This window comes from Biomphalaria glabrata, chromosome 5 (genome assembly GCF_947242115.1).
Source record: "Biomphalaria glabrata chromosome 5, xgBioGlab47.1, whole genome shotgun sequence".
Taxonomy (NCBI): Eukaryota; Metazoa; Mollusca; class Gastropoda; family Planorbidae; genus Biomphalaria; species Biomphalaria glabrata.
Window position 1 is genome coordinate 20498312 of NC_074715.1, and position 27774 is coordinate 20526085.

The 27774-nt window shown below is 36.3% G+C and overlaps 1 protein-coding gene across 5 annotated transcripts in view; it reads right to left on the reverse strand.

Moving 5' to 3' along the window:
* The window catches only part of LOC106059678 (uncharacterized), a 59856-nt gene that overhangs the window by 8764 nt on the left and 23318 nt on the right, over positions 1–27774 (reverse strand). The window contains exon 1 of one of the 5 annotated variants that reach the window (XM_056028353.1): positions 298–426. The exons of the other annotated variants lie outside the window; for them this stretch is intronic. Within the exon in view, the coding sequence (XP_055884328.1) occupies positions 298–314 (17 nt within the window). The 5' untranslated portion in view covers positions 315–426. Of the gene's footprint in view, positions 1–297; positions 427–27774 lie in introns of those variants that run through there. 5 annotated transcript variants of the gene reach the window in all.

Below are 27774 nucleotides of genomic sequence, written 5' to 3' on the forward strand. Positions count from 1 at the left end.
CAAAGTAGTCTGATATACTAATTAATAAAACAAATGATAGTCTAATAGTCTCCTTTCTCTACTCGATTTAGAGAGCTCAACCATCAATACACAATAGACATCCACAGAGACCACTGACCTACATCTTGCTTGTAGTTCTTTCATCTACTATCGTATAAAAAAATGGACAAAGTTGCGCCCTTTGTCAGCAGGAGACCATTTCCTTTGCTTTTTAAGAAGACCGAGCCGCTATTTGATTGTTTTACTAAATAGGTGTTCAAACATTTGCATAAATATGCTAATCACATGAAAACTTACAATATCGAAACTGGCATTGTCCCCCAGGTAATCGCTAAGTTTGTTACGGTGAAGCTCAATCATACATTTGCATAACTCCAGAAAGTAGGTTAGAAAACTCCTAAGAATTATGCGCGCGTGAAACCAGACAGTGTAACATAACATATTAGTAGTTTAAGTTAGATATTTTACTACGGAGTAAACATGATTAAAACTAGGTGCTGACACACTGCAGTCCATAGGACATAAACATATTTTGGTGGGAAGACTAAAAAAAAAAGGGGAAATAATTCTTTGACAAAAGTAGCGTCAACAAAATAATAGATTCACGTCTGCCAGTTAACACCGGATGTTACGGAGTCCTGTTGATTTCAGGATGAAAAGAAGGAGGAGCTAATATGGCGGTATGAGAATTGAAAAAGAAAAACACGTAGAGAGATGGAGAAGGTCGATATGATAAGAGAAGTAGATGGAGGATTTAGAAGGTGAATATTTGGAAGACAAAACATTCAGATAGATAATAGAAGAAATATTAATGGGCATAATGAAATTGAAATAGATACTGATAGTACTTGAATTACATAAAGAAACAAGTTGAGAAGTACATGAAGGAACAAGTTGAGAAGTGCATGAAGGAACAAGTTGAGAAGTACATGAAGGAACAAGTTGAGAAGTACATGAAGGAACAAGTTGAGAAGTACATGAAGGAACAAGTTGAGAAGTACATGAAGGAACAAGTTGAGAAGTGCATGAAGGAACAAGTTGAGAAGTGCATGAAGGAACACGTTGAGAAGTACATTAAGGAACAAGTTGAGAAGTACATGAAGGAACAAGTTGAGAAGTGCATGAAGGAACAAGTTGAGAAGTACATGAAGGAACAAGTTGAGAAGTGCATGAAGGAACAAGTTGAGAAGTGCATGAAGGAACAAGTTGAGAAGTACATGAAGGAACAAGTTGAGAAGTACATGAAGGAACAATTTGAGAAGTGCATGAAGGAACAAGTTGAGAAGTACATAAAGGAACAAGTTGAGAAGTACATGAATTACATAAAGGAACAAGTTCAGAAGTACATGAATTACATAAAGGAACAAGTTGAGAAGTACTCATAACATATTGAGAATGACGATCTTGTAAGCAGATACAGTTTGGAGAGAATAAAAATGTACATGTGTACAAATAGAGAGAAGGAGTGATGGATAAAGAGACAGAGAACGAAAACGAGTGTTTGTTTGTATGTGTGTGTGTGTGAGAGAGAGAGAGAGAGAAGAGGAGGAAGACAAAAAAATACCCTCCCCCCCATTGTGTGAGAAACGAATAGACCTGTGGCCCACTGAAACCAACAAGCTGAGACTCCTCCAGAATGTAGATGGTAAAAATAGTCATGACTCATTTCTTCAGCTGATGTTACCAGAGGCGGGGAAATAGAAGAGTGGGGATGTATACGCAAGGCTACTAGGAAAGGGGGGGGGGTACTTCAGGGAGGTAATAGTAAAGTTACTTTACTGCCAGTTCGATACGTTACGAGGGATTACCGTGTAATCGATTCCTACACAAGTCTTGAGAGTCTCAGAGGGGAGGGTGAGAAAGGGACGGCGGTGAACTGAGGTTCGTTGACCTATGTCAGTAGGTCTCAATCGTGGAATATCTTAGAACCCTCATCCAGCCCTATTTACAACGTCAACCCTAGAACGACCTCAATCTTGACGCTAAAACTTAATGTAGGCTACGTGTGGCGGTATAAATCATTTTGTTTGTTCCGATTGATTTCTTGGTAAGAAACGAGGCGGGGCGGGTTCTACCTGTTGACACTATAAGACTCGTTGAGTTGGCTCAAAACTATGAGTGTGATTGTGTGTTCATCTGTGTGTGTGTGTTGTCATGGAGGGGTGGATTCAGAGGTCAATTATATTGACTTAAGTCATAGTAAATGGAAAAGTTCAAGTCATTTTTTATGCATGGTACAATTATCAAATTGGAAGAGAGAGCCTTTTTTTAAATAGTGATGATAATAAAAAAAACTTTAAAAAAAAAAAAAAAAAAAATTATTATAAGGTGAAGAAAAATCTAACTGCATCTACTTTAAATCTAACTGCCATTACTTTCGATCTAACTGTTTCTGCTTTAGATCTATGCTTAGTCTCGTGTACTGTCAGGTGAAAGATTTCGCCCCACAAAGGCCCGGACAAGTGTCAGCTGGTACAGATGAACAGCGTCTATTGATTGTATATCAAGTATTGACCTAGTTCATTTTTCTTTTTGCGTTTATGGATTTTGTAAAATGACTTATTCTGAGACCAAAATGAACGTCTGTCCACCCTCACAAAGAACGATCACATTTTACCCATTGGTCAGTTTGGGTCTTATGTTATAACATGTCTTATGTTATCACATGTCATATGTCATCACATGTCTTATGTTATCACATGTCTTATGTCATCACATGTCTTATATTATCATATGTCTTATGTTATCACATGTCTTATGTCATCACATGTCTTATGTTATCACATGTCTTATGTTATCACATGTCTTATGTCATCACATGTCTTATGTCATCACATGTCTTATGTCATCACATGTCTTATGTTATCACATGTCTTATGTTATCACATCTTGTGTCATCACATGTCTTATGTTATCACATGTTTTCAATGTCTAGAGTCTATCACATTTTTTAAAAGATTTTTTTTTTACTATGATTACTTTTTTAAAGTTACTGGGTTATTTTAACGTATTGGAAAATCTTGATTTATTCTTTTTATGTCATATATATATATATATATATATATATATACACATATATACATAAAGAATTTTGTTTTTCAAATCCTACATGTTGATTGAATTAACCTTTCATGTTTTCATCCCCAATTCACAACAGAATAGAATAATTTTTAAAAAAATCATATTTGTTCCTTTTTTTTATATGAAGAAATCAAGATCATAGAAATCAGTGAAAATTTAAAGGTCAGTGATGTCTTTGAATTCACGTGACACAACATCCAGACATGCGCACTTCTCCATGTACTTTTGATTTCAAATGACGCTGACTGATGTTTTTTTTTCATCTTCCTGCAAAAGGTCAAGTTAATTTTCCAATGAAGTTAAAAGTGAACATTTGAGTGAATAAATTCAATTAAAACGAAATAAACGCTGAAGATTTTCTCTTAATGACAAACCAAAGGTTTGATAAGCCCTAGCGACGACCAATTGATTAATGAAGTATTTTCGTAAAGTCAATTAAGTCTTTATAAGCCCCTGAGTCCATCCAACTCTAATGGGTTTCTGACATAGGTTGGGAAAAGTAACGGCGATTGTTCGTTGTGCTGTCCACATGATACCCTCATAAACCATGGCCCATAGAAACAGAGGGCCTTTATATCATCTGCCCTATACATCGCAAGGGGTACTTTACTTTTTTACTGGACTTTGGCACTACGTCTGTAACAACAGTATTCCAATGTCGTCTCTACTTGTGTGTGGGACAGGCCGCTAGCGTTTTAAAACATTTTTTCATGTGCTCTTTTTAAGGAGACCAACTCGATTGTTCGTTAAGTTTTAAGTCTATAATAAAAAAAAAAAGAAAAACTCAAACGATGGGTACACAGAGGGCAAGGGGAGTGGGGAGTGACTGTATCCATTGTGAGCAATACTGCAAGTAAGCCACTCCCTACTACCAGCTGAGGGTGATAGCATTTAGTCTTTGAAATTCTGTCCATTCACTCGGAACACTGCCCCTTTTCTGCTCTTTCGCCCTCTCTCTCTCTCTCTCTCTCTCTCTCTCTCTCTTTCTCTCGTGAGTCTATATATTACGCCGACTTTACCTGAACAGACAAACTCTCTACAAACACCACAAACACACCTAGATATCTTATGTAGGACTGTGAAGGGGAAAAAAGTAAATGGAGGAGGGCTGAGGAGGCGGATTGAAATATTTGACATACAAGAGAGAGAGGGAGAGAGAGAGAGAGAGAGAGAGAATGAGAGGCGCTGAAGCAACAAGCTTTGAGAAGGTGAAGAGTAAAAAAAAAGGGGGGGGGAGAGGAGAGTGATCTACGGGAGGATACAAACACACACACAAAAAGAATAAGCTCCAGAGTTCATGGCCAGGGCATTCACTTCCAATGATATACTGGTTAAGGCAGAAGTAATACTAATTCTAGATAGGAAAGGAAGGTGGGGGGGGGGGGTCCGACAAACCATAAATTGCATGGGAGGGAAGGGGGGAACAATTATAGAAAAACAAATTACACTTCGCGACAACTCACAAAGAAAAATGTATGGAAAGAATCCATAGTTTTAATATAAAACTCATTTCGTTTCTAAATTGTAGCGATCTCATTCCGAGACAATGTTGAAAGAGCTGCAGTGAAGTAGTCGACTAAATGATCAATATCGTTGTTGTTTTTCCCCTAACTTAATACATGATCATTGTTTTTACAGAGACTAAAACTTATCGATACTACAGGAAGCTGTATCGATACTACAAGAGCTCGAGCAGAAGTATGTCTCTTATCTGAACATTCCTGCTAATTATTATGTGTTGTTATCTACCCTGTGAGTGATTCCTTTCAATCCAGGACGGGATCGAATGTTGACCTCTGGGTGGCGGGTGTTACCAGGTTATTTGTTAAAATTAAAAGTTTCAGGGGAGGTAAGGGGGTCAGTGTACATTTATTTGAACTAGTGAGATTAGTGGAAACCAGGAAAAGTAATAACATCTGCTTAAAGCAATTTTTTTTTTGAATTCCTCTATTCAGCTTGCAAATTCCTTTTGAACGGAGAAAAACCTGGACGCGGATCACGAAAAAGGCTCTAACGATTTCCCTAGAACTTTGACAGTTGATGTATATCTTCGGAAAAGAAATACTAGCTAATTGACCACTATGTGAGAACTCTGGTTTGACCGTTATAATTTTTATTTAATATTTTGTAAAATTAAATTTGTACTTGAACATTTTATCTTGAACAAATACGTCAGCAGGTGTTTGTGCATTGAGGCCCTAAGAGTTGTAGACATCACTAGACATCATTCGGGAACATTTTGTGCATTGAGGCCTTAAGAGTTGTAGACATCACTAGACATCATTCGGGAACATTTTGTGCATTGAGGCCTTAAGAGTTGTAGACATCACTAGACATCATTCGGGAACATTTTGTGCATTGAGGCCCTAAGAGTTGTAGACATCACTAGACATCATTCGGGAACATTTTGTGCATTGAGGCCCTAAGAGTTGTAGACATCACTAGACATCATTCGGGAACATTTTGTGCATTGAGGCCCTAAACGTTGTAGACATCACTAGACATCATTCGGGAACATTTTGTGCATTGAGGCCCTAAGAGTTGTAGACATCACTAGACATCATTCGGGAACATTTTGTGCATTGAGGCCCTAAGAGTTGTAGACATCAATAGACATTCAGGAACATTTTGTGCATTGAGGCCCTAAGAGTTGTAGACATCACTAGACATCATTCGGGAACATTTTGTGCATTGAGGCCCTAAGAGTTGTAGACATCACTAGACATCATTCGGGAACATTTTGTGCATTGAGGCCCTAAGAGTTGTAGACATCACAAGACATTCAGGAACATTTTGTGCATTGAGGCCCTAAGAGTTTAAAATTTGTACATTCGCTTAACCAGGATTGTTTTGGGGGGGGGGGGGTGTAAAATGTTCAATTAAAAAATTTATATATCATTCATTAGTTATTAAGAGTAAAATAATCGTATCACGCGATATCAGCATATCTAACTTCAATTACAGACGTTTTGTGAAATAGAGATAAAGAAAACACTCCAGAATAAATCTAAATTCTAATTCTAACTTTAAAAAAGTAAATTTTCCCTTTCAGACCTTGCGATCTTAAGGGTAGATGATCTAAAAAAAAAAAGTGATCTGTTTCTATGGCCCACGGTTAACGAGGGTGTCATGTGGCCAACACAAAGACCAACCGTCTTGACTTTTCCCCGACTAATGTCAGGTATCCATTGGAGCTGGGTGGAATCGAAGATCCCGAAATTAAAAATCCAAGTCTTCACCATGATTCGAACTCAGAAGACAAGCGCTTTACCCACTCAGCCACGGCGCCTCCAATTATAAATTAGAACTTCTTTATTTTTTAAAGTAAAATGTAAATATGAATTTATGTATAGATTTTAATACTCTCTGACATAGCTGATGACTAGCTATGGACCTGCCAACTGTAGGTTGGAAAATGTGTCAAGCCTACAAAAACTACTACAATCACTTTTTATAGGGGCCACCGAGACAGAAAGTAATAGAACGGTCTCCAAAAGTGTCAAACTAAAGCTCACTCCCACTCACTGAAATATAAAGTTATAATGATAGTACATGGCCAGTGCAAGCTACTTTCTTAATACGACAAATATTTTTTTAAATTATATTTTCAACGGAAGCTCTAAAGATATTTATTATATTCATATTGACATAGACCAAGTAAATACCTAATTTGAACCACAAAATTATTTCCGATTTTGTCTTTAAATACATTGCAACACACCGAAAGTGTAGAACACAAATGTAATGCAAACAATCTTTCCGTAGACAACAGATCAACACGTGAGAATCGGAAATACTTCAACTCTAGAAATAGATCATGAACCATAAATACTTTTGGAGTTTTACAAATAACATTTTAAAAAATCTATAATTGCATATATCGTTGCTAAGTGACACAAAGCACTGTAGTGCCACCAAATCTAATTCGAGTAAGATATTTGTCTAAAACGGGAAGATAACTAGAGCTATTACAGAGTTTAGACGAGCATTTTGATCTTATTTTTAGATGTATTTGCTAGCATCGGCACGCCTTGAAGTCGACGTCTATATTAAGTAGCATTGCATCATTTTCAGCGCCATTCATAGTATATGATGAGCGAGCAGTATGGCACACACACACACACACACATAAACACGTCCGTATAATGCATTCAGACTGACACACTTGTACGCTGACCTACATACAGTTTGAGGGGAGAGGCTAAATCAATCGTATTGATCCTCTGTCTCCCGCATGACTCTCTTTCTTTCTCTCTACTCTTCACCTCTCTCTCTCTCTCCCTCTCTTAAAAAAATAATACTAGATCAGGAGCTGGACTTGAGGGGTCATGGCGAGGTCATCGCGCTTGCTCTCCAAAGCATTGCAACAGTCGGTCGTCCGGTCCCGGTTGTGGTGTAACTTTGAAATGACGGGCTCAAAGGGAGCGGTAATGGGCGGAGGAGGGAAGGAGGACATTTTTTTTTCACAAATATGTGTGAGGTACAAATGGAGAGGGGCGAGGTAGGCATGAGGTTACCTGTACCGGTCAGTACTAGTGTAACTATTTGAAACTTGTTTTTTATAATACAGTCAAAGATAGTTAGATAGATAGATAGATAGATAGATAGATAGATAGATAGATAGATAGATAGATAGATAGATAGATAGATAGATAGATAGATAGATAGATAGATAGATAGATAGATAGATAGATAGACAGACAGACAGACAGACAGATAGATAGATAGATAGATAGATAGATAGATAGATAGATAGATAGATAGATAGATAGATAGATAGATAGATAGATAGATAGATAGATAGATAGATAGATAGATAGATACATCTCCAACGTAATTCAAGGAAAAGCTCTTCAGTCATACACGGGGAGGGTGGGGAGTAGATCAATATTACAGAATGTATTTGTTTATGATACAAAGTGTACTTTGGTGATGGTCACACATGACTATCTTTCTTACTTAGATCTGTATATCACACTAGAATGTGGTCACTTGAACAGATGTAACAGACCAGGTGACGATCTGATGGTAAAACGATGACACGATTGCACAGTTCATTACACCATCAATGACTATTTGGTTTGGTCAATGACTATTTGGTTTGGTTAATGCTGTTTTAACCTTCTCAGATGATTAATGACCCTTAAAAATGTACACTAAGAACTTAGGGGATTTTAGTAAAAAATGTAAAATTACCGCACTAATAGCTTTTACTAAATTTTAGAAGATACATTTGACAAAGGTTTTTCCTTGTCTATACATATGACTATAGAAGTGTTGCTATTTTATTCTGTGAAAGACGAACTTCATTCTCTGACACCGCCGGGGTTGACCTGATTCTCTGACACCGCCGGGGTTGACCTGATTCTCTGACACCGCCGGGGTTGACCTGATTCTCTGACACCGCCGGGGTTGACCTGATTCTCTGACACCGCCGGGGTTGACTTGAGTTAGAGAGAAACAAAATGCATTGCAGTCCCTTTAACAGTGTACATTAAGAAATTTTCTGGTGATGTGGCAGATCTGCAGCAGTGCCGCCCTCAAACAGGCAACGAGATTGACGAGATTATTAGGATCTCGTAAATTATGAGCAAAGAAATTTATGTCTTTAATGATACATTTTATTTTCTTAAAAACCGCTAATACAAGTGTGTCTAATTTTGTGTTTTATATGTAGTCCCCAAAAATATAGGCAGCGTCTTCGATTCCGAACATTAATGGTGAATGCAGTATTTCAAATGACCTCTGTAAGCTGTGGAAAATCTGGTAGAGTAACTTTAGCTTCAAGTCAAATTAAAACTAAGCTAGTGGTCTCTGTACTTCAATATGGTTGTGAAAGTTGGACACTGAACGCTTAGGCTGAAAGAAGAATTCCAACCTTTGAGACTAAATGCTACAGAAGATGCTGGGTATCAGATACCAGGAATAGAAGACAAGCGAGTTTATACTTTTACAAGTCAACACTATGGCTGGCACAAAGAAAGAAACTTCTCAATGTTGTGAAGAGACAAAAACTTTTGGGCTGCTTTTGGTCCTACTGTAAGACATGACGTCACTGTCTAAAGTCATCCTTCAAGGTCCAGTGGAGGGAGCACGAAGAAAGGGTCGTCCAAAGAAAAGCTGCTGAACAGTGTAAAAGAACGGACCAGCTTTTCTCTTGATATCCAGGTAAGAACAGCTGCCGACCAGGAAAAGTGCAGGTATTTGGTTACACAAACTGTCACAGCTCCACTACGACGAAAGTCAAGGGAAAGATGCTGAGAGAAATATTCACATACAAATACAAATTACGACGCACGGGGATTAGGGCAAACATATGGGGCTACACAAATCAATCTGTTTAATATAGTAAAGAGCTAATATCAAAGCACATTCAGGAGTTTGGTTTGCGTGCGCTGAATTGAGTCGCTCTAGAATGATTGCTCGTCGAACACAGCCTTCTTTAGGAAGTTCAATGTCACTGCCTCGATTTAGATAGCAGTGGAGTAAAACAGTCTCAGCAGTTGTGTAATCTGTTGCTACAAATAACTTTATGACGTCAATGGAACAAGAAAAGTCTGCCGCCTCTAAATAAATAATCCGTTTTCGCCCCCCATGTAAAATTGATTTTTTTTCTTTTATTTCAAGTTCTTTAAATAGCTTATACAAAAGTCTGTTTTTCTTTTCTTGTTTTTTTATAATTGCATTAAATCTTTCTGGCCAAGATAATTTTAAACAAAAAAAAATGAAATTGTTAAGGAAAAAAAAGTTATATGTAATTTAAATTATAAATAGCTTTTCAAAATGTATTTTCACCAAACTGATGTAGGCCTACTGGTCTGCCTGTAGCTAGACTAGCTGTGAGCTTTTAGGAATCGTATAAGAAATTTCGTGACATTAAAATAATTCCAACACAAAAGTAATATCACGTGTAGGGATGGTCGATGTTAAAGACTCTATTCACTTCATAGTGTAGACATAGAAAAGCGACCCTTTAGAAGCCATCCATGGTAATACTTTGTGTTAGACATCCTTATCTTTGGTTAGACGGATGCCCCAACCAGGCGTTGGGCTGTCGATGGTCCGCTTAGCATTAGTTCTCTTACACTGTGTAATAAATTGTGCGCAAAAAAAAAGTCCACAGATAAATAAAAAGAGGTGTGTGATAGAACTGGACTGCATTAAATTTGTTATAAAGATATTTCCTAAAAAAAACAACTTTATAAAGACAATCGAATTTTAATCATAGGACCATTCCTTAAATAAAGAAACAAAAAGTTACGATGGAATGGCCAGCTGAACACTTTTAGTTCTTGTATCAATAGTAACTGAAATAGTTTAATTTGCCGCAATATCACGATACTATATTACATTCACAACAGATATCAGGATACTTTATCACAGCAAATATCAGGATACTATATCAAAACGGATTTCACTATACTATATCACAGCAGATATCACAATACTATATCACAGCAGATATCACAATACTATATCACAGCAGATATCACAATACTATATTACAACAGATATCACAATACTATATTACAACAGATATCACAATACTATATCACAGCAGATATCACAATACTATATTACAACAGATATCACAATACTATATTACAACAGATATCACAATACTATATTACAACAGATATCACAATACTATATTACAACAGATATCACAATACTATATTACAACAGATATCACAATACTATATTACAACAGATATCACAATACTATATTACAACAGATATCACAATACTATGTCACAGCAGATATCTCGATACTATATCACAGCATCTATTCACGATACTATATCACAGCAGATATCACGACAATATATCAGAGCATCTATTCACGATACTATATCACAGCAGCTATCACGATAATATATCACGGCATCTATTCACGATAATATATCACAGCAGCTATCATGATAATATATCACAGCAGATATCACGATAATATATCACAGCAGATATCACGATAATATATCACAGCAGATCTCACGAAACTATATCACAGCAGATCTCACGATACTACAAACATCATGATACTTTAGAGATCCCCCAAATAATAAATCGCTAATTCTGCAGGTAGATCTATAATCTATAAGATACTACAAACTTAATGATGAAGAATGACATACACTTTGGTTTCTTAGAGTTATAATGTTTTTTTGTTTGGTGTAATGCACACATTGTAAGACAAATTTCCATACAAACAATAAAGGTTATTATTATTATTATTATTATTATTATTATCATCATCATTGTTATTATTATTATTATTATTATTATTATTATTTTCTTTTTATTCGACATATACAAAGTGCATTAATTTTGAACCATTTGTTGTTGGAGGGGGGGGGGAGGAGAACAATGACATAACGTATGAGTCAATGACATAACGTATGAGTCAATGACATAACGTATGAGTCAATGACATAACGTATGAGTCAATGACATAACGTATGAGTCAATGACATAACGTATGAGTCAATGACATAACGTATGAGTCAATGACATAACGTATGAGTCAATGACATAACGTATGAGTCAATGACATAACGTATGAGTGGAGTAGAAACCAATGAATGCACACTTTAAAACAAAGGACTAAACAATAGTCCATGACAAATAATCTGAAATCTCAAGAAATACAAAAACCTCTTGTCTCCCCCTTTTTTCCCCCTAATTTTCCCTCCTAACTTTTTTTTATCTTTTACACGCTCTTTCATAGGCGTACCCAACAGAAAGAAGTTGAAACAAGCATTTTCCCACCATGCCTGTAGGTCCATATTTAATGTCTGGTCAGTAAAAAAAAAAAGTAACTCTGACCCCCGGTGACCCGAACTAGCGTTTTCTCACACACATGCGCGCACACACCTAACATGCTCTGCATTCAGTCATGATGGGGCAGACAAGAACCTAGCGGTTAGCTGCCCCTTGCACTTGGCGTGACTACTTCCGCTTCGGTCATGTTTTTTGAGCACCAGTGTGCATATAATTATCTTTTTTTTTTTAGGTAAAAGGTCAGAGGCAGGAAATATCTAAAAAAGGAAAGAAAAGATGAAAGTCTTGCTTCCAACGTTACATACTTATATATTATATAATTAAGAAACATTTAAACCTACTTAGCCATCATATACATATAACATGATATAAATATATTATAATAATAATTTGACATAATACTGTTATAAATATCATATAATAATGATACAAGTATTATATAATAATAATATAATATATAAATATAATACAATAGTTTTATAGAAATAGACTAAATAGAGTGTGAACATGGAAAGATTTACATTTCTTTCACGTCAAATCTCAAAGATGTACTGTCCACGTGCACAAAAAATTATTGGGATTTTATTGTAATGTATAGTTGAAAATGTTATGTTATTGCAATGTATAGCTGAAAATGTTATGTTATTGCAATGTATAGCTGAAAATGTTAAGGTATTGCAATGTATAGCTGAAAATGTTAAGGTATTGCAATGTATAGTTAAAAATGTTATATTATTGCAAAATATACTTTAAAAAGTTATGTTATTGCAATGTATAGTTAAAATGTTATGTAATTGCAATACATAATTAAAAATGTTATGTTATTTCAATGTATAGTTAAAAATTATATTTTAAAACATTGAATCGATCCTTATAGTGTCCAGCTTTCGCACAATTTGGTTTTATCAATCAATAAAATGTAAACTAAAGTTACAACAAAAAAAAAACATTTACATGCTAAGCTATGTGGGCAACTATTATTAAAAGCTGAATGGAGTTTCTTCAAATTCGTCGTGGCCTGTCAATTCAATCGATGGAACTCGGTAAATGTCAGCCGGTCAAATGTCGCCGCGCCGCAAATAGAAAGAGAAAAAAATAAACTGCAATAATAGCGTTCTATAAAAATAACTGACTCCCCCACCCCTCTGGCTCCACAGTATCTATTATTCCGCTATCCTCGGATGGCTGACGTAATGTCTAAATACAGAAAATTACATCATCTGCTTGCTCTTGTGTTACGAGCTTACATTGTCTTATACTGGAGAAAACCTTTAAATTTTCATGCTTCTATCTCTATAGGGTTTGTTTTTTTCTATGTGCATTTATTTTTAATCTTATAAAAAATAAACATCAATGATGTAAAATGTAGTTGCAGATAAAATAAATAGAGGAGATGAAATTACGTCATTCATGCCATTCAAAAGACCTCGTTTGCTTGCGGCGCTATTTTTTGTTTCAATTGAAGCGGATGGATACACGCGTAGGCGTGTGGTTTGTTAGCTGCCTTTATTCCCGTCTTTCTGAGACCGCTGAACATGTTTTCGACAATCTAAAAAGTCACACACAATTCTGCCATAGACTGAATTCTGCATGCAAATGTGAAATGACGAAACAAATTTTAAATCAATTGAAATGAACCAAGTTGTGTTTTTAACTTTTTAATTTTGATATTTTTTTCAAAGCAGTAGCAATATTAACATGTATGTGACTGATGGCTGCGCATCCGGCGATACGCATGTAGACATAGCTTCGTCAATAGCACAATTTCTCACTAATTAGGTAAAAAAACAAAACAAAAAAATTACTATAGGCTCAGAGTGTAATACTTGGAGCTTGAGGGACAAGGTATTAGTTTCAGTATGAGACCATATCACCAGAGTATCAACAAGGTGCCAGAGTGTAATACTTGGAGCTTGAGGGACAAGGTATTAGTTTCAGTATGAGACCATATCACCAGAGTATAAACAAGGTGCCAGAGTGTAATACTTGGAGCTTGAGGGACAAGGTATTAGTTTCAGTATGAGACCATATCACCAGAGTATCAACAAGGTGCCAGAGTGTAATACTTGGAGCTTGAGGGACAAGGTATTAGTTTCAGTATGAGACCATATCACCAGAGTATCAACAAGGTGCCAGAGAGTACACTTTGACAATATTCTCTCTCCGATAGAAAGTACTGACTTTATTTCTGTGCCGTTATTTGTTTGATGCTCACATATTTAAACATATTTAAGGTTGTTTAAAATAACAAGAAAAACACAGTCGAGATTTTAGACATACCTATAGCCTGTATTGTATATGTCCCTGGTATAGATGTACTTTTTAAATTTGAGCTCTTCATGAAATGTCTTCTTTTGATTTATTTACAATGCATAAAGAGAAAACTCCGATATTTGAGACATACTTCCTGTTTTCTAGGGGCTATTTTTGGCATGCTTTATAGCAAGATAAGTTGTAAATAGAAGAAAATAAATCGAGTTTTTTTTTTGTTTTTTTTTTTTTGTAGTTAAAAATAGTTTCGCTCAATTAGAAACAAATATTTGAGAGTATGATGTTAGTTAAGCCTATTTCACAATACCAAAAACCAACTCAAGATTTCTTTTCTCTAAGTGCAGCCTCACCAACGCCTTTGTTTCTATTTTAAACTATGATTTAGCGTCAAATTATTTTGTTTTTATGTGCTAGTCTAACCATTTTACACTGTAGTCAATTTAAAAGAGAACTGTTTTGGGGGAGGGTTGGAGCCTACAACTTAAAATACCCAAACGTTTTTTCTAAGTAATCCAAATACGAAAAGATGGTGTGTGTGTGTTTGTAATGTTGTTTAAAAATAAAAATGAGGGGGGTGTAAAATACATTTTGATTTTTAAAAACAAATCTGTATTTCTTGAACCTCTAAAAAAAATGCCACAGTCCAAGTACCAACCCTTTTATTCATGAGATAAAGATTTTCAATTCCGAGCTACTAACGAGAGGCTTCATTTCTTAAACCAGCGCTTTATCTCTCATCCACCATTTAACCATGAGACTCCCTCTGCTGTCCCTCTTCTAATTGAGTCTAAAGACTTATACAGAGTTGGTTGCATGAGAATCTACACACGAGCATGGCGCCTTACGGGCATTAAGCAACCCCCTCCCTTGTGTATTATGTTTTCTATCTGAAACTATTTACGAGAGACTACCGCGCCCTAGTTCTCAAGAGACTATAGATCATGTGTCAGTCAAGGTCAATGAGAACCATGTTTCACTAACACGCCGAAATAATAATAAAAAATATTTATCGAATTTTATACCAACCTGAAAGCACAAAAACATATTTCTGCTGCTGTAACATCCGGTGACCTTAACCCCCACAGTTACAACAAAACAAAACAGATCAAAATACGCTGCTGTAACTCCTGTTACTGAAGCTATCTAGGTTTTAAAAAATGTTTTTCAAGTGATCCGCAATCAATAGGTTCTAAAATTAAACTGGTTTGGCTATTAAATTCTAGGTCAGATTAGATCAAATCATTCTTTTATATAATCTAAATATTTTGTTTTGTTCTAGGTCAGATTAGATCAAATCATTCTCTTATATAATCTAAATATTTTGTTTTGTTCTAGGTCAGATTAGATCAAATCATTCTCTTATATAATCTAAATATTTTGTTTTGTTCTAGGTCAGATTAGATCAAATCATTCTCTTATATAATCTAAATATTTTGTTTTGTTCTAGGTCAGATTAGATCAAATCATTCTCTTATATAATCTAAATATTTTGTTTTGTTCTAGGTCAGATTAGATCAAATCATTCTCTTATATAATCTAAATATTTTGTTTTGTTCTAGGTCAGATTAGATCAAATCATTCTCTTATATAATCTAAATATTTTGTTTTGTTCTAGGTCAGATTAGATCAAATCATTCTCTTATATAATCTAAATATTTTGTTTTGTTCTAGGTCAGATTAGATCAAATCATTCTCTTATATAATCTAAATATTTTGTTTTGTTCTAGGTCAGATTAGATCAAATCATTCTCTTATATAATCTAAATATTTTGTTTTGTTCTAGGTCAGATTAGATCAAATCATTCTCTTATATAATCTAAATATTTTGTTTTGTTCTAGGTCATATTAGATCAAATCATTCTTTTATATAATCTAAATATTTTGTTTTGTTCTAGGTCAGATTAGATCAAATCATTCTCTTATATAATCTAAATATTTTGTTTTGTTCTAGGTCAGATTAGATCAAATCATTCTTTTATATAATCTAAATATTTTGTTTTGTTCTAGGTCAGATTAGATCAAATCATTCTCTTATATAATCTAAATATTTTGTTTTGTTCTAGGTCAGATTAGATCAAATCATTCTCTTATATAATCTAAATATTTTGTTTTATTCTAGGTCAGATTAGATCAAATCATTCTCTTATATAATCTAAATATTTTGTTTTGTTCTAGGTCAGATTAGATCAAATCATTCTTTTATATAATCTAAATATTTTGTTTTGTTCTAGGTCAGATTAGATCAAATCATTCTCTTATATAATCTAAATATTTTGTTTTGTTCTAGGTCAGATTAGATCAAATCATTCTTTTATATAATCTAAATATTTTGTTTTGTTCTTGGTCAGATTAGATCAAATCATTCTCTTATATAATCTAAATATTTTGTTTTGTTCTAGGTCAGATTAGATCAAATCATTCTCTTATATAATCTAAATATTTTGTTTTCATAAAACTTCGCCTTTTTAAATATAAAATTGAGGTCTTGAGTCATCGACTCAAGTAAGAAATGGAATTATCGAGTCAGTGACTCAAGTAAGAAATGGAATTATCGAGTCAGTGACTCAAGTAAGAAATGGAATTATCGAGTCATCGACTCAAGTAAGAAATGGAATTATCGAGTCAGTGACTCAAGTAAGAAATGGAATTATCGAGTCAGTGACTCAAGTAAGAAATGGAATTATCGAGTCATCGACTCAAGTAAGAAATGGAATTATCGAGTCAGTGACTCAAGTAAGAAATGGAATTATCGAGTCATCGACTCAAGTAAGAAATGGAATTATCGAGTCATCGACTCAAGTATGAAATGGAATTATCGAGTCATCGACTCAAGTAAGAAATGGAATTATCGAGTCATCGACTCAAGTAAGAAATGGAATTATCGAGTCAGTGACTCAAGTAAGAAATGGAATTATCGAGTCATCGACTCAAGTATGAAATGGAATTATCGAGTCATCGACTCAAGTATGAAATGGAATTATCGAGTCATCGACTCAAGTAAGAAATGGAATTATCGAGTCAGTGACTCAAGTAAGAAATGGAATTATCGAGTCATCGACTCAAGTAAGAAATGGAATTATCGAGTCAGTGACTCAAGTAAGAAATGGAATTATCGAGTCAGTGACTCAAGTAAGAAATGGAATTATCGAGTCAGTGACTCAAGTAAGAAATGGAATTATCGAGTCATCGACTCAAGTAAGAAATGGAATTATCGAGTCAGTGACTCAAGTAAGAAATGGAATTATCGAGTCAGTGACTCAAGTAAGAAATGGAATTATCGAGTCATCGACTCAAGTATGAAATGGAATTATCGAGTCATCGACTCAAGTATGAAATGGAATTATCGAGTCATCGACTCAAGTATGAAATGGAATTATCGAGTCATCGACTCAAGTAAGAAATGGAATTATCGAGTCATAGACTCAAGTAAGAAATGGAATTATCGAGTCAGTGACTCAAGTAAGAAATGGAATTATCGAGTCATCGACTCAAGTATGAAATGGAATTATCGAGTCATCGACTCAAGTATGAAATGGAATTATCGAGTCATCGACTCAAGTAAGAAATGGAATTATCGAGTCAGTGACTCAAGTAAGAAATGGAATTATCGAGTCATCGACTCAAGTAAGAAATGGAATTATCGAGTCAGTGACTCAAGTAAGAAATGGAATTATCGAGTTAGTGACTCAAGTAAGAAATGGAATTATCGAGTCATCGACTCAAGTAAGAAATGGAATTATCGAGTCAGTGACTCAAGTAAGAAATGGAATTATCGAGTCATCGACTCAAGTAAGAAATGGAATTATCGAGTCAGTGACTCAAGTAAGAAATGGAATTATCGAGTCAGTGACTCAAGTAAGAAATGGAATTATCGAGTCAGTGACTCAAGTAAGAAATGGAATTATCGAGTCATCGACTCAAGTAAGAAATGGAATTATCGAGTCAGTGACTCAAGTAAGAAATGGAATTATCGATTCAGTGACTCAAGTAAGAAATGGAATTATCGAGTCATCGACTCAAGTAAGAAATGGAATTATCGAGTCAGTGACTCAAGTAAGAAATGGAATTATCGAGTCAGTGACTCAAGTAAGAAATGGAATTATCGAGTCATCGACTCAAGTATGAAATGGAATTATCGAGTCATCGACTCAAGTATGAAATGGAATTATCGAGTCATCGACTCAAGTATGAAATGGAATTATCGAGTCATCGACTCACGTATGAAATGGAATTATCGAGTCATCGACTCAAGTATGAAATGGAATTATCGAGTCAGTGACTCAAGTATGAAATGGAATTATCGAGTCATCGACTCAAGTAAGAAATGGAATTATCGAGTCATTGACTCAAGTATGAAATGGAACTATCGAGTCATTGACTCAAGTATGAAATGGAATTATCGAGTCATTGACTCAAGAATGAAATGGAATGTGTTCATCAATGACACAAGCAGGCGTTGTGATTCAGGTCCTCATCAGACAGTAACATTTCCAACTTTCACAAGGATTGTCACTATGACGATCTGAGCCATTGAGCCATTCAGATCTGTCTGCCAACAATCATTGATAGAACTAAACAGAATACTGCCAACAATCATTGATAGAACTGAACAGAAAATGGCAACAATCATTGATAGAACTGAACAGAATACTGCCAACAATCATTGGTAGAACTGAACAGAATACTGCCAACAATCATTGGTAGAACTGAACAGAATACTGCCAACAATCATTGGTAGAACTGAACAGAATACTGCCAACAATCATTGATAGAACTGAACAGAATACTGCCAACAATCATTGATAGAACTGAACAGAATACTGCCAACAATCATTGATAGAACTGAACAGAATACTGCCAACAATCATTGATAGAACTGAACAGAATACTGCCAACAATCATTGGTTGAACTGAACAGAATACTGCCAACAATCATTGGTAGAACTGAACAGAATACTGCCAACAATCATTGGTAGAACTGAACAGAATACTGCCAACAATCATTGGTAGAACTGAACAGAATACTTTGACTTCCTAGAGTTTTTATGTGCTTCTGTTGCGCCTCAGGAAATCAACAAGGGACAAACATTTACGTCTAGTAAAAAAAAAATCAATATTTAGTTCAAACTTTTAGACGTTTTTAGGTTTTTGTTTTTTTCTTTGGAAATCAAACGATTTTATTTCCATTTCTTTTTTTACGTTAGCATGTTTATTTAGTTAGATCTGTGTTTATTGTGACTAGATCTATGTTTATTAAAACTAGATCTATGTTTGTGTTTAGTTATATCTATGTTTTTAGAGCTAGTTTTGAACTGCTGTAAAACAATATGTATTTTAAGTGACATTAAATAGTATATTTGTTTATTTGTTTAAGCATTCTCTCTTGGAATAAATATAAAGAAGCCTAAAGGAAAATATTCGCATTGAAATTTTTTTTTGTTTATTTTAAATTATCAACTAAATATTCTTCTGTAAAATGTTTGTCACATTAACCTGATGGTATTATTCTGCGAGTGGACATTGGTCTTTCTACAGTTAGTCCAAATAGTAATGTACATTTGAGCCTACTCTCGACTAATGTTGATTGACTAAGAAAACACAAAATCTGTATGTTCCTTTTACTTCCGAGACGTCCTACTTGGAGGCCCGCTCCCCCACCGTCCAGAGATGGGTCAAAACCCGGGTCTAAGGGATGTTACCGAAACAAGCTGGACAAGGGAGAGAACTTATAAAGTTACCACTTGAGATTGAGTGAGAGTTGCTGCACATTAGAAAATTAACGAAAAAAAAAGTTAATTAAAAAAAGAAAAAAAAAAGCGAGTCCAATAAGGATAGCGGGACATGCAGAGCGGGATGGGCAGAAGGAGGAACAGAGAGAAATTAATTAATTAACCTATTTAGTCATGAACTCATTATGTCACTGATTGCAATGTTTGCAACCACAAGGTACACGTGGACTTAAAAAGCAAAATCTACCTCACACAGGCACACACATACACACATATATACACAGGCATTCACATGCATAAACACACACATAATACACATATATATATGAGGTGAGCAAACTGAATGTGTTCTTTTTTCTGTTCTTTAAAAAAAAAAAAAAATATATAACACCACAAGTACATGATCAATAATATCAAAAGTTACTTGTCAAACTCAGGCTGTCAACAAAAGAATATTGGTATTACTAGCGTCACTACAAATGTTGGCTATTCCAATTAACACCTGCAGAAAAGAACTATTTCCAGACAACATTAAAAAATGGCTTTTTTTTTAAGCACGAGATCATTCTTCTGCACTCCTGTCTCCGCCTCTGCCTTTTTTTTCAAACCCCCCAGCCCGACCCCCAATGTTTTTAGAAGACTTATAATTCCGTTGCAATGAGCTCATGTCCCTTCATCACGTGACTGTAAGGGAACAGTCGAGTCCTAACAGCGGACGCCATCTTATTGATTGAAATGATGGTGGCTTGACTTAGCCTCTTCTTCTACACATGAGCAGACATGGCCGTCCTTTTCCTTCATGCACAGTCAACATGTTTTCAAAGATTAGCCCCACATCTACAGGCTAATTTACATCTTAATACATTTTTTTTCCACAGCACCGCATTCGTTGTAATCAAACACAGATCAATGGTCCTCAAACTTGGACGTAGGTTCTAACCTTGAGGATTTCCCTTCTTCTCAACGTAATGAACTCAAGGGGAAAGTATGGTGCGCATGTCGTCATCTTCAGGGGGAAAGTATGGTGCGCATGTCGTCATCTTCAGGGGGAAAGTATGGTGCGCATGTCGTCATCTTCAGGGGGAAAGTATGGTGCGCATGTCGTCATCTTCAGGGGGAAGGTATGGTGCGCATGTCGTCATCTTCAGGGGGAAAGTATGGTGCGCATGTCGTCATCTTCAGGGGGAAAGTATGGTGCGCATGTCGTCATCTTCAGGGGGAAAGTATGGTGCGCATGTCGTGATCTTCAGGGGGAAAGTATGGTGCGCATGTCGTGATCTTCAGGCGGAAAGTATGGTGCGCATGTCGTCATCTTCAGGCGGAAAGTATGGTGCGCATGTCGTCATCTTCAGGCGGAAAGTATGGTGCGCATGTCGTCATCTTCAGGGGGAAAGTATGGTGCGCATGTCGTGATCTTCAGGGGGAAAGTATGGTGCGCATGTCGTGATCTTCAGGGGGAAAGTATGGTGCGCACGTCGTCATCTTCAGGGGGATATACGCATTAAAAATTATTATTTCTTTCTCTGACGATGCCAACGTTGAATTGACCCCATTAAATTGATTTTTGGATTTATAAACTTAAATTTGGGTATTTTTAAAAGAGCATGCATTCCCCTATAATTCAATACCAAATATAACATTTACTGAAAACAAACAAAAACGTTATTGAAGTCTTATCATATCAAATTAGTGAAATACAAATGAGCAAAATGAATAATTCTATCGGAACGAGGAGAACAATTACGGAGAAAAAGAGTTAAAACCGCATTTAAACTGTGAAGAAGAAAGTTTGTCAAAAATTGACATGAAAATTTGTGAGTTCTCTAGTGGAAACTATTTTTTTTAATATGCTGAGACAATATTGTACAATATTTACCGTAGATTTTTAATAGACCCATCATGTGATATTTGATATAAACAGATATATGATGCATACAATATTGTATATTTAAAAGTGATGCGCGTAGAATTTTATATATATTTGTGTGTGTGTTTTGCTACTGTTCTATTGTGTTGTTGCTTGTGGAAGTGTTTGTAGCGTAAAATGTGTTCAATAACAAACTAATGAAATAAAATATTTAAACAGCTCCATTCGATCTAATTTATTGAGCTACGATCGTTTACTGAAATTGTCATGAGGGTCTTGAAATACTGTGGAAACCAAAAGTCTTACATGAGAGAAGTATAAGAAAGTGAGAAAGTCCATCCCAGGGCTCTTGGGCTTGTCATGGTTGATACAAACTAGATATACGGTATTTCGAAACAAAAAGTGTCAAGTTAAAATCTTTCATTGAAATGTGTGTCCTATAGATGCCGGAAAAGGTTTTCCAAAATTGAGTAAGAAATCCTAGTTTATGAGAACTGGTCTGGTTTCCGAAGCTGACGATGACATTGGAATCTACCGCGCCCCTCCCACCTCAGTTGTGACATGGGGCAGTTACCCCACTCGCCACCCCTAAGGCCAACTCTGTTTGTTTATTAGCTATTACATTTTATATGATACATTGATGAGAAATATATTGGTTATTTGTATTGGTTTGATATGAAATAAAAGCTATTGAATTACCAACCTGTATATTTGTGAATTTAAATATTAAGTCGTTTTGCAAAGTCTCCCTCGTGAGTTCTTCTTGGGTTTAATCTAGACATCTTTTCTGATTCTTTCATTCATCTTATTTTCTTTCTATACATTTTTTGTTTTGTATCAATATCTTGAAATGATCTTACTTTGCAATAACTGTGTTTACACTTTTAAAAAAAAGGTAACTAACAATAATCATCAAAGACATTTAACCTTTGGCCTCACCCTGACCTCTTTGTTATCTGCAGACAAACAAAGTGCATTGTAAGAGAGAAGTGTTTTACTGTCAAGCTTATTTTTTGTTAGCGTTAAAGTGCAGTGGGCTCTTCCTTTCAATGAACCCTCCTTCAAATAGCTGGTCCCATCCTGCCCTGCAACCTCTTCCAATGGACTGGCCCCCCAACCTCCTCACTAACACTTCCGGCACACTCCTCGACCAATCGTATGCAGTGGTTAAAGTAAGGTTAAAGCATACCGTTGCAAAGTCATTAAAAATAGATTTGTTTCGTAAACGATCTAAAGTCAACTAGAAGAGAAAAAAAAAAAAACGTCTGGTCGATGTTTTTGTTGCACAAAAGTGTCAACGGAACGAATGAACAGGTGTTTTGTCCAATGTCGTCTGCTATAGAGATCTTTATCATATGTATCACCATAAGCCGTCACGCTTGTAGTTTAGACGCTAAAGTGCTGAAGACGTCGACAAAAAAGATCTAAAAACTATTAGACGTTACAAGAGACATGAACTTGTACTTCATAGGAGGATGACAAAAGGAGAGAGTTGTCTTTTCTTTTTGTTTCCGGAAGTCCCTTGCCCCCTTAAAAGAGATGAAGCCAATGCCATTAAAATATTTATTTAGAAAAAAATGCATCCAAATATAGAGTGTACCTCAAATTGAGAACATTCTGGACAATGATGGCTCCCACCTACTCTAAGTAGTATAACACGAGGATTTCGAAATATGGAGAAGTCGTGCGTGATGGAACAGAGTTATTAGAATAATTGCATGCATCATGTTTCTGGTCGCAGCGCTAGGATCTGTGACAACACATACATGGCTGCTTGGTCGTTTGGTATGTGCTCTGAACTATCATCTCGATGACGCCGGGTTCGAACCCTGCCCACCGCCACCACCTTTCCGTTCTGTGCCAGGTTTGAGTTAGGATGTAATAATATTCAATTATGAATTTTAGAAATATGTCATAAAAATAAATAAAAAAACAACGATGCCCAGTTGTAAGATTATAAGACCCCCTTCAACACTGAACGAGATCCGTCAGAAGTGACCTACATTTTTAGTTCCGTCACAATCACGTTATTACGTATTAGAATTTTTTTTTTCTATTGTGTTTTTCCCCCCTCTGCTAGAGCTCGTATCTGTTTTGACAAGTTTAAGTAGACAACACGCAATAATGTTGGGTTTTTTTTTTTCTCCTAGGTTTTTATTTCCCCAGGAGATTTGTTTACGTCGAAGTCCATTGACTAAAGGTTAGGATTATGTCACGAGGCAATGTTTCTCAAACTGTGTATTGTACCATTAGACTGGGGGTCATTAAGATTATGTCACGGGGCAATGTTTCTCAAACTTTGTACTGTATCATTAGACTGGGGTTCATTAAGATTATGTCACGAGGTAATGTTTCTCAAACTTTGTACTGTATCATTAGACTGGGGTTCATTAAGATTATGTCACGAGGTAATGTTTCTCAAACTTTGTACTGTATCATTAGACTGGGGTTCATTAAGATTATGTCACGAGGCAATGTTTCTCAAACTTTGTACTGTATCATCAGACTTGGGTTCATTAAGATTATGTCACGAGGTAATGTTTCTCAAACTTTGTACTGTATCATTAGACTGGGGTTCATTAAGATTATGTCACGAGGCAATGTTTCTCAAACTTTGTACTGTATCATTAGACTGGGGTTCATTAAGATTATGTCACGAGGCAATGTTTCTCAAACTTTGTACTGTATCATTAGACTGGGGTTCATTAAGATTATGTCACGAGGCAATGTTTCTCAAACTTTGTACTGTATCATTAGACTGGGGTTCATTAAGATTATGTCACGAGGCAATGTTTCTCAAACTGTGTACTGTACGTACTGTACAATTAGACGGGGGGGGGGGTCATTAAGATTTTGACACAGGAGCTGTCTGTAATAACAGAATATATGATACATACTATAAAATAATTATAAAATATTTTGAAGAAGTCACTTTTATATTGAGAAGTCTATCCCTCCTTTCTATTCGTAGTTAGGTCTGAATCCCCCACCCATGCCACCTATGTTTAGTATTCTATTATCATACAACAATCTATCAATTTCTTAAGAATTCGAGAAAAAATAATTGTTGAAACAGTTGTTCGAGGAAACAGACGTATCTGATTGAGACCCACTGGTATTGCCGGACATTCCTCTTTGGCTGTGTGAGTGTTCGTGTTGTTTGAGGTTTGAAGGAACATTGTCACGTGATTCTAAGAATCTGTTGATGTGTACGTGTGTACAGTCTGGGGTGCGGAAGGGTGCATAATTCCTATCTCCGAACCCCCCCCCCTCCCTCCCCCTCACTCCTCCCTCCCCCTCGCTCCTCCCTCCCCCCTCGCTCCTCCAGTTGATCAACGAAACGTTCTGGGGTAACTTTCAATACAAATGTAACTGCACGTTACAAAAAAAAAAAGACGCACAAAAAAACAAAATGACAACTCCAAGACTTCCAGTTTAAATGGTTCATACCAACAGTTTGTTCAATGTCCATGTCAACAAAATCAGCAATGTTGACTGCAACAAACACGTTGACACTAAGACATATCCTTCAATCTTTCCCGCCTTTTATTTCCATTTGGTCACTAAAAAGTGAAAACTAATTGGGGGAGAAGGGGGGGGGGGGTATTCGTTTGAAGTTTCATAGGAGAAAAAAACAGAGAAAAAAACAAGGTTGGGGGCGGTGGTGTATCGTAATCGAAGGTCAAAGTGCACAGTTACTTTTACAGTAGGGGTCGCCGTGACATTTAATTGCAAGAGGGGGAAAAAAAAAGAAGAAAGAAATGGTAAATATTTTTGATGTTCCTCGTGAAATCATAGCAGTGATTGGCTTCAATGAAATAACATGTTTACCAAAAGTCACGCTGGATTATGTGTGTGCGCTGATTGGCCAGGTCATTAACCCACTGGTTTAATTAAAAGCAGAGCCAGGCGATGGGCATCATGGGAGAGGGTCGCGTTGATCTTGGATTGGGCAGAATGGTCTTGGCCAAAGTATTCTATAACTGTAACGTATCAGCGCGTTTTTCTTCCCAACCAGGTAAACAACTGCCTTCTTTTAATTAGCGTCACCGTAAAGTCAAGTGGATAACAACGCAATGAGGTCATAGGTATTCAGGGGCGATACATCTCAAGGGGTGCATGATCACTTGATCCCTACCACCCATTTAGTTTTTACACGTGTTTGTTTGAGGACTAAAATAGTCATAAGTAGTCCCTAGTGCCGAAAGACTCTGGACATCTTAGTCCAGCGAAGAGCGAGGCAGCTCCTAATGATGTCAAGGCAATCTCTCGCTAACAGGAGGAGAGAAGTGACGGCAGTGTGGGCACTTGGAGTCACATTTCAAGTGGTTACGAAGGTGATACTACATAAACGTATTCATGTATGGCATACTATTGTATTACATCGTTCACATTTTCCTTTGCTTTTTAATCCTCACTTGTCTATGTACATATCATAACATGAAACATTCCTTAAGTTAACGCCTGGTGTTTCATAATATAAAGGGTTGTATTGGCGTTACTTGTATTCAATCGATAGACTGTCAAGGGGGCTGGCAGACGAACACATGCTTAAAATTACAAACCCGACAGGGGCGTAGCTAGGAATTTGCCATCATTTGAGGGCCCAGGGGGCTTGACTTCTTTGGGGGCCCTGCATTTTGCGTAATATTTAATATTTATACTGTAAAAAATACTCATTTGGGCCCGCCTTACGTGGTGGCACGGGGAGATTTTCAAATTCTTCCCCCCCCCTACCCTATCTACGCCCCTGAACCCCGACATGAAATATGTCAGCATCAACCTTTGTTGTTGTTGTTTTATGTCTCCCAGCGTCTAAATATCTCGAGCTGTTAGTCTAGTAAAACATTTCTCTTCAGTTGTTTTGCTTCGAATAACACCCCCCCCCCCCCAATTTCCTTTTAGCTACATAATTGAAATATTGACATAAGTCTTTGCGAATTCCCCTCCCCCTCCCCCATTTTGATGGTAGGTACTTTCCTTTTTGATGTCCGTGTACCTATAGAAGTCCAACGTTTTGTCCATCATGGTCTGAGCTCGTGTCCCCCCCCCCCCCCACCCCCATCTCTCCCACATTTCGGGTTGGAATCTTGTAGATCTTCTGCTAATGAAGTAGTAATTTAACATCACACGCTGTCCCTGTTAGCGTGCGAACGTGAACAGATAAGATAAGAAGTCCTGGTCAGTGCGGCTGCAAGTCATAAACAAATTGTTATTGTAGATAGACCAAAAGTCTATTGACTTGATACTTTTCCTTGCGGTGCTTTAGTTTTGTTTGCTCATACGTAGATCCAGGGCCAATAGTCTGTTATTGCTCTGTTTCGTTTTATTTAGTTATTTTTCTTGACTGTCGGAACGTAACAGATAACACGGGACGTAACAGATAAAACGGGACGTAACAAATAACACGGGACGTAACAGATAACAGAGTTCTTTTAAACAAGCAAGAGTAAAAAAAAAATACAAAGAATTTAAAAGGAAAACTCTTCAATCTTAAAGTGAAAGGTAAAAGTGTTATCTCATACATAAAAGATGATTCGAGGTTGGTGGCTGATTGGAGCGGAGGTTAAATGCGTTTAGACAAAAACATATTGCTGTGAACTATCAAAGGAATGGAAAGATGACGTCACCAGTAGATGTAACCTTTTTAAAAGTTTGCTCAGGGAAAGTCCAGTTAAAACCTCGGTCTAGATCCCATTGGGAGATTGAATCTGAATCAAGCAAGAGTACAAAGAAGGACAGAGGAAGTCCTCTCTTCTCTACGTGTACCAACACTCGAAGGAATGTTCAGTTCCCAGAGCATGGACAAGTTGTGCAGCTGATTAGATTCATTCCTTATTATACGGTGATTAAAGAAAAAAAAACTCTCTAAGACAAAGTTATTGCAGTGGTTACATAAATCTGTTAAATTAAAAAGTTTTCTGTGTCGACTGACCACAGTAGCTTTAAAGATACAATTGTAAACTTGTAATATTGAAGTAACGTCTGTATTATATAAGAAGATAATTCATAGATGAGACGCCTATTTAATAGATGCACACGTTA